The 12,756-nt window shown below is 40.2% G+C and overlaps 2 protein-coding genes across 3 annotated transcripts in view; both read right to left on the bottom strand.

The window, feature by feature from the left end:
• Positions 1-10,943: 10,943 nt before the first annotated feature.
• On the bottom strand, positions 10,944-12,043 carry LOC131438636 (serine-rich adhesin for platelets-like). The gene is made up of 2 exons (XM_058609185.1): positions 12,039-12,043; positions 10,944-11,982 (listed from the first exon to the last, which is right to left on the bottom strand). The coding sequence occupies exons 1-2, from the start codon at positions 12,041-12,043 to the stop codon at positions 10,944-10,946; spliced, it is 1,044 nt and encodes a 347-aa protein (XP_058465168.1).
• The window catches only part of LOC131431590 (headcase protein-like), a 335,054-nt gene continuing 334,339 nt past the window's right edge, over positions 12,042-12,756 (bottom strand). For both annotated transcript variants that reach the window (XM_058597415.1, XM_058597411.1), the window contains exons 5-6: positions 12,297-12,396; positions 12,042-12,218 (exon numbers count right to left, since the gene is read on the bottom strand). In XM_058597415.1, coding sequence (XP_058453398.1) covers positions 12,045-12,218; positions 12,297-12,396 — 274 coding nt within the window. In that variant the 3' untranslated portion in view covers positions 12,042-12,044. The remainder of the gene's footprint in view (positions 12,219-12,296; positions 12,397-12,756) is intronic.

Here is a 12,756-nt window from a genome sequence, read left to right on the forward strand (position 1 = left end):
TCGCTTACATGTGCTTTTTTTTTAGTTTTTGATTTGGTTTAGAATGTTTTTTTTTGTTCTCTAGTGCTAGCAAAATTTAATCTACTAGATTGATTTTTCTCCGATTATGAAATGTATATTTAATTTAAATGCGCTCTCAAGTATGTAGTGTTTTTTTCTTCTTTTGGTTTGACCTAATCCAAAATGATTCAAGAGTTTACCGCGTTACCTAATCGGGGGAAGAAAAAAGACAGAAAAAAACAAATTTTCGAACGAAAGAAGAGAGGAAAATATTGCTTTTTGATTTGATTGTTTTGGATGTTCGGACCTGCGGCGGGACGAAAGGGCGTGTGCTGAGGAAAAGAAAAATTTCTCGGAAAAAAGCTGCCCCGAAAAGTGACGCTCGTTCGGGACATCATCTCTTTTACCTCGGAGTTAGGCATTAATGATTAATTAAACGTGTCAATCTGCAACAATATGCTCTAAAAAGTGACGCACGTTCGGGATATTAATTATTCAATGCCTGAATGGTGTAAAAATAAATAATCGAACGTGAAAACTGCTCTAAAAAGTGACGTTCATTCGGGACATCTATTTTATGTCGCACTAAGGTAAAAATTATTTAATAAACGTGTCAATCTGAATAAAATTTCCCCGAAAACTGACGCTCGTTTAGCACATCAACTCTTCTACGCCGGAGTAAGGTAAAAATATAAAATCAAACGTGTTAATATAAAAGAAAACTCCTCTGAAAAGTTATATTCGTTAGGGACATCAACTATTCTATGTCGGAATAGGGTAAAAACGAATGATCAAACTTGTTAATCTGAAAGAAACTGCTCTAAAAATTACGTTCGTTCGGGACATCTACTATTCTCTGTCGGACTTGGGTAAAAATGAATAATCAAAAGTGGCAATCTGGATGAAAATACTATAAAAAGTGACACTCTTTCGGGACATCAACTACTCTATGTTGGAGTAGAGTGAAAATGAATAATCAAACGTGTCAATCTGGAAGAAACTGTTCTAAAATGTGACGCTCGCTCGGGACATCAACTGTTCTACGTCGAAATGAGATAAAAATGATTAATTGAACGTGTCAATCGGGAAGAAACTGCCACAGAAAAGTGACTCGTTCGGGACATCAACTCTTCCGCTTTGCAGTAAGGTAAAAAATGAATTATCAAACGTGCCAATCTGGAAGAAACTGCTCTAAAAAGTAATCCTCTTTCGGGACATCAACTATTCTTTGTCGGAGTAAAGTAAAAATATAAAATTGATAATCTGGATGAAACTGCTGCTAAAAAGTGACGCTCGCTCGGGATATCAACTCTTCTACGTCGAAGTTAGGGAAAAATAAATAATCAAGCGTGTTAATCTGAAAGAAAATGCTCTAAAAAGTGACGTTCGTTTGGGACATCAACTATTCTATGTCGGAGTAGGGTAAACATTTATATTAAAAATTGTTTATTTTAAAGAAACTGCTCTGAAAAGTGTCGGAGTAGGGTAAAAATGAATAATCAAACGTGTCAATCTGGATGAAACTGCTCTAAAAAGCGATGCTCGTTCGGGACATCAACTCTTTCAGGTCGGAGTAAGATAACAATAAATAATCAAAAGGGGTCAAAATTATCAAAATATTACACACGCCCTCTCCCGTCGGGGCCGAAACTACCCCCTCGCCTATCATCCTGACGGGTCAGGATAGGCAGACAGACAGAGGAGGATGGAAAGTGGTGGTGGGTGATGTGAGTTTTCTCTTTTACTTTCGTGTTTTTCGGTTACTTCTTTCGTTCAGTGCAAGGAGATCATTCGCTTGAAGTTTCGCACTCCGATTTGGTCCACATACCAGCGTGTGTTTTTTTGTTTTGGTTATTTTTTTTTTGTTTTGCTTGTGTTACGTTTGCTTATCAATTAGACCGTTGTTTTGCTTCGTCGCTATTATTCTTCCGCGCACTACGCGTACCGTTCCGCCGTTTTCCCCTGTTTTTGGTTGGACCATATCGTGTTTTCTTTTTTTTTTCTCTCGTTGACTGTGTTCGTTTCGGTGTACGGGTGTTTGTTTGTGTGTGTGTCTGTGTTGATTTGGGTTTATGTGCAATCTCAGAATGATCAAACAATTAAATTAAACGATCGATTCTAAAATCAGTCCGAAAACCAGTTTTTTTTTCGTTTGCTTTGGCAAGATAGGGTTCCAAAAGTACAAAATTTAAAACTTTTTGTTTTTTTGATATAATATTCAATTTTTAAAATGGCAGTTCATCAATTATTGATTTCTTTTTATACCTCGTTTATCTTCTTCTTTCTATTCACCCTGGAAAAAACAGTAAATATCACAAAAATATGACTTTCTTGTCCGCCCTCGGCTCTAGGCTCTACGGTTACAAGCTCATGCCGTGCGTTGATGATCCAATGTTCTTTTTTTTTGGGCTCCAATCGGTTTCGTTTCCGTTCCACTAGTGATCCAATTCGTTTCAAACAATATGAGAGAAGTTCTCTCCCGTTTGCGGGTATAAACCAGTTCCAATTCTCTTCTGCACTGCACAAACTCTCTCATTCGTTCACACTCATGTGCATTTTTTCTCTCTCTCTCTGTCTCGTCTGACCGGGAACGTAAATGGAGAAACGCAACAAACGCAACGCGAAACGATCTGCTCAGCTCTGCTGTCCGACCACTCTCTCCGCTATGTATATAATGCTTTTTTTCTGTAATCATATAATCTTAGTTGCTATAATTCTCTTCCGGTTGGAGGGAGGGGGGGGTCTGTTTTTACTTTTGGGCCCCCCTCGCAGCCAAACCGGTTTCATCAGTCTTACACGCTAGCTTTTTACAGCATACATATTTTAGTTTTCTTCGTTAATCAAGAATAGGTTCGGTGTCTGTTTAGAGTCTGTAAGAGAAAGGGAAACTGTTTTGTGTGTGTGTGTGTGTGTGTGTGTGTGTGTGTGTGTGTGTGTGTGTGTGTGTGTGTGTGTGTGTGTGTGTGCTAATCGACTAATGCTCCGTTTGCACCACTATTTACATGCGCGAACGGGTGTCCGTTAGAATGCCATAATTATAGCAGAATTTGACGTTTACTTGCTACTGTCAACCTCAATGCGTCAACATGTTTTTTTTGTAGTTTTTTTGTCATAGACAGAAGCAAAGGGGGGCTTGGCGAAAAAACTATTCTCTAATCAACATCGACTAAATCGCTTAAATATTCATTAATTTAGTTATTCATTAGTAGATTCGAACACGAGATAGAGGAGGGATGCACGCTAAATGCTTGATGGGGGACGACGACAGTGGGACTCAGGAAGGGAGGAGGGAAGGTAAACAAATCGAACTAAGGACAGAGGGGCGAAATCAACTTGATATATTTTATTTAATTTGTACTTGAAGCTTGTTTTTTTGTGTTTTTGTATTATTCATAATTATAGTTTTGTGTATTTTTTAATAATATTATTTAAGTTGCTTGTTCTTGATTTAGAAATATATGAAAGGTAGTTTGTGTTGTTTGTAATTTTTTTCTCCGTAATAATTAATTTAATAAATATATTGTAGATGCATTAAAAACAAATCAAAAACGGAAAACTTTCGCTCTAACTGGAGGGAGGCTCGATGGAAGATAAAAACTACACAGTTCGATAAAATCATCCGAGAGAACGAAGCGACTGTAGTTTTTTGTTGTTGTTGTTGTTTTACTTTGTTAGTTTGTTTGCTTAGCGTCTAAAGTGTGACTATACGGTTGTGGTTGATACTTTTCCCTTCCTACAAACTAGTCTATATTAAGGTAAACAAACAAGTCTCTACACATCTAGGAATAGATTCTGGATTTATTTATATCTGTCAACACACGGAGGGGGGAGGTCGAACTGATAGCGTTCGATCGATCGAGAGAGAAAAAAAACCGGGAACAAAAAAAAATCAATGACTATTGGGTTCACCAATAAATCCCTGATATTTGGCAACACTGCGTCCGCTGCTGAGTTTTGTGGTTGTTTCTCTAGTGCGGCTGACGACGTCTCTTCCTGAGGTATTCTGGCTTGTTTTGTGAGTATGGCTCGATTCGTTCTGTTGCTCTCTCTCTCCTATTTTGTTTGTTTGTTTGTTTATTGGTTTTACACGTAAACATCTGTTTGTTTGTGTAGGTGTGCGAGGCACATCTTTAGTCAACGATTGGTTTATCTCTCATTTCACTAGTCTCTGCTGAGGTAGTACTGGCGTCACCTGTGTCTCAAGTTGTACTTGAGGTTTCCTTGTATTGTGTTTTTTGTTTGTTTGTTTGTTTGTTATTTCACTTTAGAATCACAATTATTCGGTTTGGTTGCGAGACGCCCGGAGCAGTGTTGCCAGTGTTGGTACGCCTCTCGTGATTGCTTGATCGATGGCAGCTTTATGTTTTAGTGTTTTTTATTTTGCGTTTGTGTGTGTTTGGTTAGATTAGATATCCCTGAGACAATCGTGAGGCGGTGATGAATGACATTGCAACTCTAGTCACTCGAGTGAGGATCAACCGCCACCTGTCAATGTGTCAATCTGTCGAATTATGCTTCTTTTTCATCTCAGAATCGACAGTTTGGTGTACTGCAAAAATTCATAATCTTCCGTCAACAAAGTGTAGTATAGTTCCAACCTTGGAACTTTGGAGAGGGGGAGGAAGAGTGCTCAAAATTCAACTAAAATGAGTAACATCCTACGAAATAAACCGGACAAAAACGACATCTTCTTATTGCCTACAAGGAAAAAACGTACATTGATCCTAGCCTGTGTGGTTTCATTTCTATAAGTATATAATATATATATCTAGAATCTTATATAGTGTAAATTCAAGAGAAAAAAAATGGCAGCCCCCGAGGGGTCCTCCTCCAGTCTGCTAGTCACACTCACCCACACAAACACAACATCAACTTCGCCACCAAACGCACCTCTCTCTCCGCTCCCTCTCTGGGAACTGTCCATTTGTACGTCTTTTCATCAGATGATCTGAGAAGTGTATGTGTGTTTTTTTTTTTCTTTCTTTCATTCTTTCTTTAATCTTAAAAGTGTGACCCCCCCAGCGCCAGTGCACCTGGCGACAACGGAGCGATTATGGTCACGATAAAATTTGGTTAAACATAAAAAATTAACATAATAGCTTTTTGACAGTCCACCGCGATGATGGGCGGGGCGAAGGGCACTCGATCGCTGTTGTGTGCGGGTGTGTGAGTGTGCGTGTGACCCCTTGTGAGACGGTGAAGCCCCTCGGCGGTGCTGCTCACGCCGACATCTAGTAGTGGTAGGTTAGTAGAAACAAGGATATGTCAACATTGTGTTTTGTTTGCTTAAAATCTACGGCTCTTAAAGGGACTTATCTCAAATATTGTTCTGTTATACTTAACATATTCTAGCTTTTGTTTCTTATTTGTTTGTTATTATAATAGATATATATTCGATTTCTTCCATCTGCTTCCGCGGCGGGCCTTCCCACCATCCCGCTTCGAACGAACGAACGAACGGGACAGGGTTGCTGCCTGCAAGATCGTGTCCAAAACAACCCCTTGCTACTCGTCGATCCTTGTTTAACAACCAAGACTTAGTGTGTGATTCATTTAGTTATATTTTCAAGTTTGCTTTATGCCTTATTACCTTAAACACTAGCCTCCGCTCTGTCACACGTCGTTATACGGGCTAACTTTACACCTAGAGTAAATTACGGAAACTGGAACCAAGTCTGTCATTCGCACGTACTCACGAACAAACACACACACATTCACCAACCAACGAACCAGTGAAAAACAAAACAAAAGTTAGTTGAAATCTACTTCCAATTGCTGCTCGGAAACTAACTGTTTAACTTTCTCTCTCTCTCATTCGAATCGACATTTCCGGCTACCGGATGGGGTGGGATCAAGAGGGGCAGAAATACCTAACCTAGCTTATCTGTGCACTATTACGGTCGAAACTCTTTCGATTTTAATGATTTTTAGTTTAGTGTATACATTGTCCAAAGCGAGAAATTAGATTCCTATTCCTGGCCGTTTGCCCTATAAAACTACACCGATCACCTACGATGATCGTGGGAAAGGGGGAGGAGGGGGGGGGGGTTATAATGGAAATATCACCATGTTTGAATTTTCTTTCTTTTTCTTTTTCTTAGACCTACACATATATGGAAAAACGGGGGTAAAAAAGAAAAAAGCTTATAAGCTACCGACACCTACACGGAAGCGAAGTAGGATTTAAAGTGGGGCGGGACAGCTGGAAAGGGTGAGCAGAGAGGATCGCGTCGAACGCGTTGATCACACCTAGCTTTCAGTTCTGTTTTTTTTTTTTTAGTATCCGCACGGTTTGGGGGCTGTATCGCACTTTAGTTTTTACTCCTACTGCCGTCCTACACTACTTCCTTCTCTTTGGCTTTGAATTTTGTATTTTTTTCCCGAGCATTGGGTGACCCCTCGGAGCGGTGCGTGGTTGAATGCGGCTGGAGGAGCACTGTAAATCCTTCTTAACCCCTTTCCCACTGGTTCTGATCGTATTTTAACCCAAATCGAATATTATCACAGTGAGTTTTGCTATCAGTTTTTACTTTACTTTATTCCGAGCAAAACTTTGTTCATCGTCTAAAACATGTTCCATGGAAAAGCCATTAAAAGTCCATTGAAATACTGACATAAAAAGTGCTCGTTGGTCATTTCGTCGAATTACGTTTCATCGAAAATCATTCTACAGAAAGTAGTTGTGCCGATAGAAAGTCGTTCCACTGAATAAGTCATTTCATGTAATTGTTTCCAATATAATGTTTGTTTTTATAAAACAAATATTTTTGTCAATCCGACATTTCAGCTAAAGATGCTTCAGAGGAAATCGCGTCATCGAAAGTTCACCGGAAGTCATTTAGTCCCGTGTCGTTTCATTCAAAAATTGTTGTAACGAAAACCGTTTTACCGAAAGCCATTTCATCGAGTTCCGTTTCATCGATTGGTTCGGACTGTTTTTTAATCGAAATCGAATATTGTCACACTGGGTTTTTCGCTATCAGTTTTTACCTGAACGATTATGAGCAAGAAGTGAAACGTCAAGAAAACAAAAACGTTCATGGTCCAAACACGCCTTGATGTTCCATGGAAAAGCCATTAAAAGTTCGTTGAAGTACTGACATAAAAAGTGCACTCGCTGGAAGCCGTTTAACCGAAAGTCATTTCGTTGAAAAATCAAAAATCATTCTACAGAAAGCAAGTGTAGAAAATCGTTCTACTGAATAAGACATTTCACCAAATAGATAATTCTGTTTGCAATATCAGGTTCAATTTATATTTATTTTTATAAAAAAAATGTTTTTGTCAATCCAACATTTCAGCGACAATTCAGCGTAAGATGCTTCATCGAACGTCATTTCATTGTAAGCCGTGTCACCGAATGTCATTCAATCCAGTGCCATTTCACTGAAAATTGTTTTGAAGAAAGACGTTTCGACGAAGGATGTTTCATCGAAAGCCTCTTCACCGAAAGCCATTTCCCCGAATACCGTTTCATCGAAAATCATTTCGTCGGAAGCAGAAAACCGTTTCACTGAAAGCCGTTTTACCGAAAGCCATTTCATCGAAAGCCGGTTCACTGAAAATTGTTTCGCCGAAAATCATTTAACCGAAAGCCATTTAATCAAAAAGCATTTCGTCGAAAATCAATGAAAGCGTCATTTTGTCGAATTCTGAAAATATATTAAACAAGAAAGGTTTTTTTCGATTTAAAAATTCGGATCTTCGTGTCAACGGATTTCGTAGAAAATCGTTCCACTGAATAAGTCATTTCAGCGAATGGATAAAATTTTGTTTCCATTAGCATGTTCAGCTAATATTTATTTTTATAAAAGATATTTAGCGACATTCCAGCGCAAAATGCTTCAGAAAAAGTGGCGTCATCAAAACCTACTTCTACTAAATCATCTACTCGAACGTCGTTACACTCAAAAATTGTTTGAACGAAGGATGTTTCACCGAATGCCGTTTAATCGAAAGCAGTATCACAGGAAAACCGTGTCACCGAGAGTTGTGTCATCGAAGGTTATTGTTCCGTTGAACGCCATTTCATCATAAGCCGTTTCATAGAAAGTCGTTTCGCTGAAAGTCGTTTCGCTGAAATTCGTTTCGCCGAAAGTCGTTTCATCGAAAGCACTTTCACTGAAAGTCATTTCGTCGAAAATTATTTCACCAAAAGCCATTTAATCAAAAAGCATTTCGCCGAAGAGATTTATACCGAAATGATCCATTAGCTCAATGAAAGCGTCATTTCACCGAAAGCAAAATTTTTCTGAAAATAAAACAAAAAATTGTTGGTTTTTTCGATTTAAAAATTTTAATCCTCGTGTCGAAGGCCCAAGGACTTTTCATCAGAGGTGATTATTTGTGATTTTTCATAATTTTGTTCAAGGAAGTTTGCTAGAAGATCGTTGTAAACGAGTGATTTTTTTAAAAAGACATAGAATTTGATGAAAAAACATACAAAAAATTGAGAAAATTGATGAAATCTTTAATGGAATCGATAGAATGATCAATATAATTTATTGTTTGTAGACGATTTCATACAAATATTGACCGCGGCTCCGGCTTAGATGGCCCATGCGAAAGGTCCAATTTTGGCACACTCTTTCCAACCTATCGGCCGGTATTTCACGAAAAAATGCTTCAATACTGACTTCCAGTGCGTCAATCTTTTGCTAGTTTATCCATGTAAATATGAGCCTTGAAAAATGGCCCCACAAGAAATAGCCCAAAGGTGTTGAATCACACGATGTATAAACTGTTCATCGAAGACGGCTCTCAAATTTGGTTATTGTTTCGCGTGCCGTACGGGATGTGGCACAGTTTTTTAAAACCACATGTCAAGCTTTTTGAGTAGGAAAAAATCGAGACTTGAATATATCCCGACGAGCGTCAGAAAATAGTATTGGTTTGGGGAAATTACCCTTTCTGTGAAATGGTTTTTCTCATTCCAAGATTGTTTTGCGTACGTGTAATACGTATTAATTGAAAATGCATTTGAAGTGTGTCACTAAAAAAAAACGTTCCAAATGGGACCATTGAGAACAAGGTTTTCAATCCAATTACTAAACTTAGAATACATTGATTTGTGTGCCTTCAAGCATTCACTGAAGCTTTCTGTTTCAAAAATTTCGAGTACCAGAATCACAGACTCGACGACAGAAACATTACAGAATTTTGTTTGGGATCACAAGTAAACTTGCAAACGATTATCCCCTTCCGAATTCCAAACTTGATCCGTCCACCAGCTCCACATTCCCCACGCACCATGCGAGTGGTCAAAATTTCGACAACAAACCTTGTGGTAACAGTCTTTGCACGCTACATTCGAGCACTGCAGTTGTGCAGAGGAAAAATCCATGTTACTACTACACTCCGATCAAGAAACAAAAACCAACCAACCGAAACAGAAAAAGTTCATCCAAAAAGTTCAGTTACCTCTAATCCGTGCTGCCAGTACAAAAGTCTCACCTATTTTTGTAAAATTTCGTCTCCTACACGCACTGCCAATCTTGTATATATCGAAAACAAATACCTCAAAAAATACTTTTTGCCTTTGCTTCATCTTCTAATTTTTAACCGTTTCGAAAAAAATAGCGAGGAGTTTTAGAAACTCCCGAATTCGCGCGTCCGCTCAACATTCACAGTCAGTCAGTATCGGTTTTTAAAGTTTCGATAATCACAAGTCGCTTGTTATTTCTAGTTTTGTTTTGTTTTTTTTGTTTACACAATTATTATTTTTGAATCAGTCCCTTAACCGAGCTAGTTTACGGTTCACATATTTGTTCCACTACAGAAAATGAAAATGTACAGATCAAAGTAACGACCGAAACACACTGGCATCCGTGACTTAGCTCTCGCTCACCCGTTCGCTACTGCTGTTACATTCCGAACATTCCTCTCTCGCACGCATACATATTGCTTTCTAATCGTTCACTTTTGCATCTGGGCCTATATGTACAGATTCGAAAAACTAACCTCCGCGTTTCCGCTCGTATATGTGGGTTTTTATTATAAACTTCTAATAGGATTAATAATAGGTTGTTTTGCTTGTTGTTGTTGTTGTGGTTTTGTTTACTATTGTTTACACGGTTTTACATATCCTGGATGACTTAAGCCTACAATATGTCCGCTCTCCGCGGAAGAGCTAGAGTTATTACCTGATTTGAATTGTTATTTTTTTTCGTTCTTCTCTTCTGTTTGCTTCGCACACAAACAACACGCACACCCTTTGATGTGCGTCTGTTCTTTTCTCTAAACCGCCGCTTTCCCGGTTGCTTTGATTTTGCTTATTTATTGACCTCTTTTTATAGTTAGGTTTTTTTTGCTTCGTTTTTTTTTTGGTTTTGTTGCAACAACAATGGGGGCTGTTTTTTGAATTGATTGATGATTGTAGTGCACATTTGTCGATACGCAATTCCTAACCTCACCAAACTGCCGCCAACATCCGCTAGTTTGCTTTAGAGAGGTTTGTTTGTAAGCTTACAAGGAGAAAACCAAACTTTGATTACATTGTTTTTTTTTCTTCATTTTGCTGCATTTTTTTTGTCATGTGTCATTGAGAACTCACCACGAATTAGAACGAAAAGAGCCTTACAGGTTAGATTGTTTTGTTTGTTTCATTTTTTTTTTGCTTTAAGTGAGATACCATTGTTTACTTCTTACAACTAAGCCTTAGCGAATAAAAAAAGGGTTTTCCTCCACTTGCTTCATACAAGAATTATGTATATATATATAATATATTTTTTATGTATAGTTTATACGAGGGCTGATGAGCCCGAAAAAAAACACATCTACACAACACGGCAATAGTCCGAATAAAAAAACTTTGCGAATATAAACGAGTAACCGAAAAATATATTTATAAACATCAAAAATAATAATGAATTGCAAACTAAGAACCGAAAACCGGAAAAAAATAATAAAAACGCAATGAACTAAATAACAAGATAAAAATTGCTCTAATTGTTGATATTTAGATAACTGAGAAATTCGTCCGAAAACAGCTGCAGGCTGGCTGCTGCGGTGGTGGTGGCGGCGGTGGCAGAAGCGGATGGTCCACCGTTCGTTCCGGCAGTCGGCGTCGTGGTCAGACCACCGAGACCGAAGCTGGAGCTGGATCCACCACCGGCACCCACCGTGCCGGCCAGTCGGAGCGATTTCAAAACATTTCCGGACCCAGCCAGACCCTGCTGCTGCGATGGTGGCGGCGGCGGCGGGGTACTGACTGCGCTCGGTGCCCACAGGGAGCTAAGTTTGCTGCCACATCCGCTGTTGCTGGTGCTGGTGCTACTGTTACTACTGCCAGCACCACCGACGGTGGCACCGATTTCGGTCGGTCGCAACAGCTGGGAATTTGGCTTAACCGGAGGTTCGCCCCAAACGCTTCGGGACGTTCCGTCCGGTATCATCCAGATGGAACCGAGGGATGTTGACCCGGCGGTACCGGACAGTGCCATCGATTCGTTTGCATTCGTAGTTGAGTTCTCCCAAATACTTTGTGGGAAGTGGGGGGATTGGGATTGGGATTGAGATTGGGACTGGGATGGAACGGACGGACTGACCGTCGAGTTCCACGAGGATTGGGGTTCTTTAGTAGCGTACATACTGTTGCTGAGGTTGTTGATATTTGTCGATTCTGTCGCGGAAATCACCGTAGATGTTGCTGTCTTCGCTGCAGGTGACGGGCTCGGAGGTGGTCGACCCCAGAGTGACTTGTTACCCCAGATGATGTTCGGCTGTTGATGGTTGCTGTTGGTGGCAGTGGCCCGGCCACTACCGCCGTTGGAGTCCCCTCCGGTGAAAGATGCGGAAAAGCCCGAATCGAAGCTGCTGTTGCTGCTGGCACTACTGGAACTGCTCAGGTTGCGCAACTCCTGTATGAACGAGTTCATTGCCGAGTCCTGACTGGTGGTGGTCACCGCCGGGGCCACCATCGACGAAGACGACGATGATGACGATGCCGGTGACGTTGCCGAGGTGCTGTTGCTTCGACTGGTACTGACGGAGGAAGCGGTAAACTGGGGATCTACCGTTTTGGGGGACTCCAACGGGGCCTCATGTTATGGCCACTGCTGGAATAACTGCATCGGCTGCTTGGTGTAGCAGTAGGCCAACGGCTTCACGAAGTGGGTATCCTGGGCATGACAGTACGGACAGGATACGCTGTGGCTGTAGTCACTGTAGAAGTTCAATCGCTGGTGCGGATGCAGCAGCAGCTTGAAACAATTGTTGCACTGTGGATGTGAAGGGGGAAAGAAACCGATTAGTTTCGGGTGGTGGTTTTCTAGATGGACCGGCGGTCAAGAACTTACCTTCAATCGTTCTGTACAGCACGGCATCGCGGCGAAAATGTCGTACGAGTACATGGTTCCCAGAACCAGCGAAGAGCCGTCCCACTTCTGGGCGCAGAATCTGCAGAAGAGTGGAATGGGAAAAGATTATCGGTGATTGGTTTTTTTTATAAAAAAGTGAGCAATGGTTACATAATTCAATAGCGAGAAAGGTTCAGATGCCAAAGAAAATAATCCGAACGGTTTGAAGCAGAGTGACGCACTCTTTGTTTCATTACTTCATATATCGTTTGAAGATACAATGAATGGATTATTCAATATCCTATAGAATTGTTGAAAAAATCGACTTTTCCTCGGAGCTTCTGAGACCCTTAGTGTTATATACCATTCGACTCAGCTCGACGAGATCGGAAAATGTCACCTTTTCAAAGATTTTTCTTTTAGCTCAAATTTCTTGGAGATGACTGAACCGATTTCAAAC

This window comes from Malaya genurostris, chromosome 1, assembly GCF_030247185.1.
Source record: "Malaya genurostris strain Urasoe2022 chromosome 1, Malgen_1.1, whole genome shotgun sequence".
Classification (NCBI taxonomy): Eukaryota; Metazoa; Arthropoda; class Insecta; order Diptera; family Culicidae; genus Malaya; species Malaya genurostris.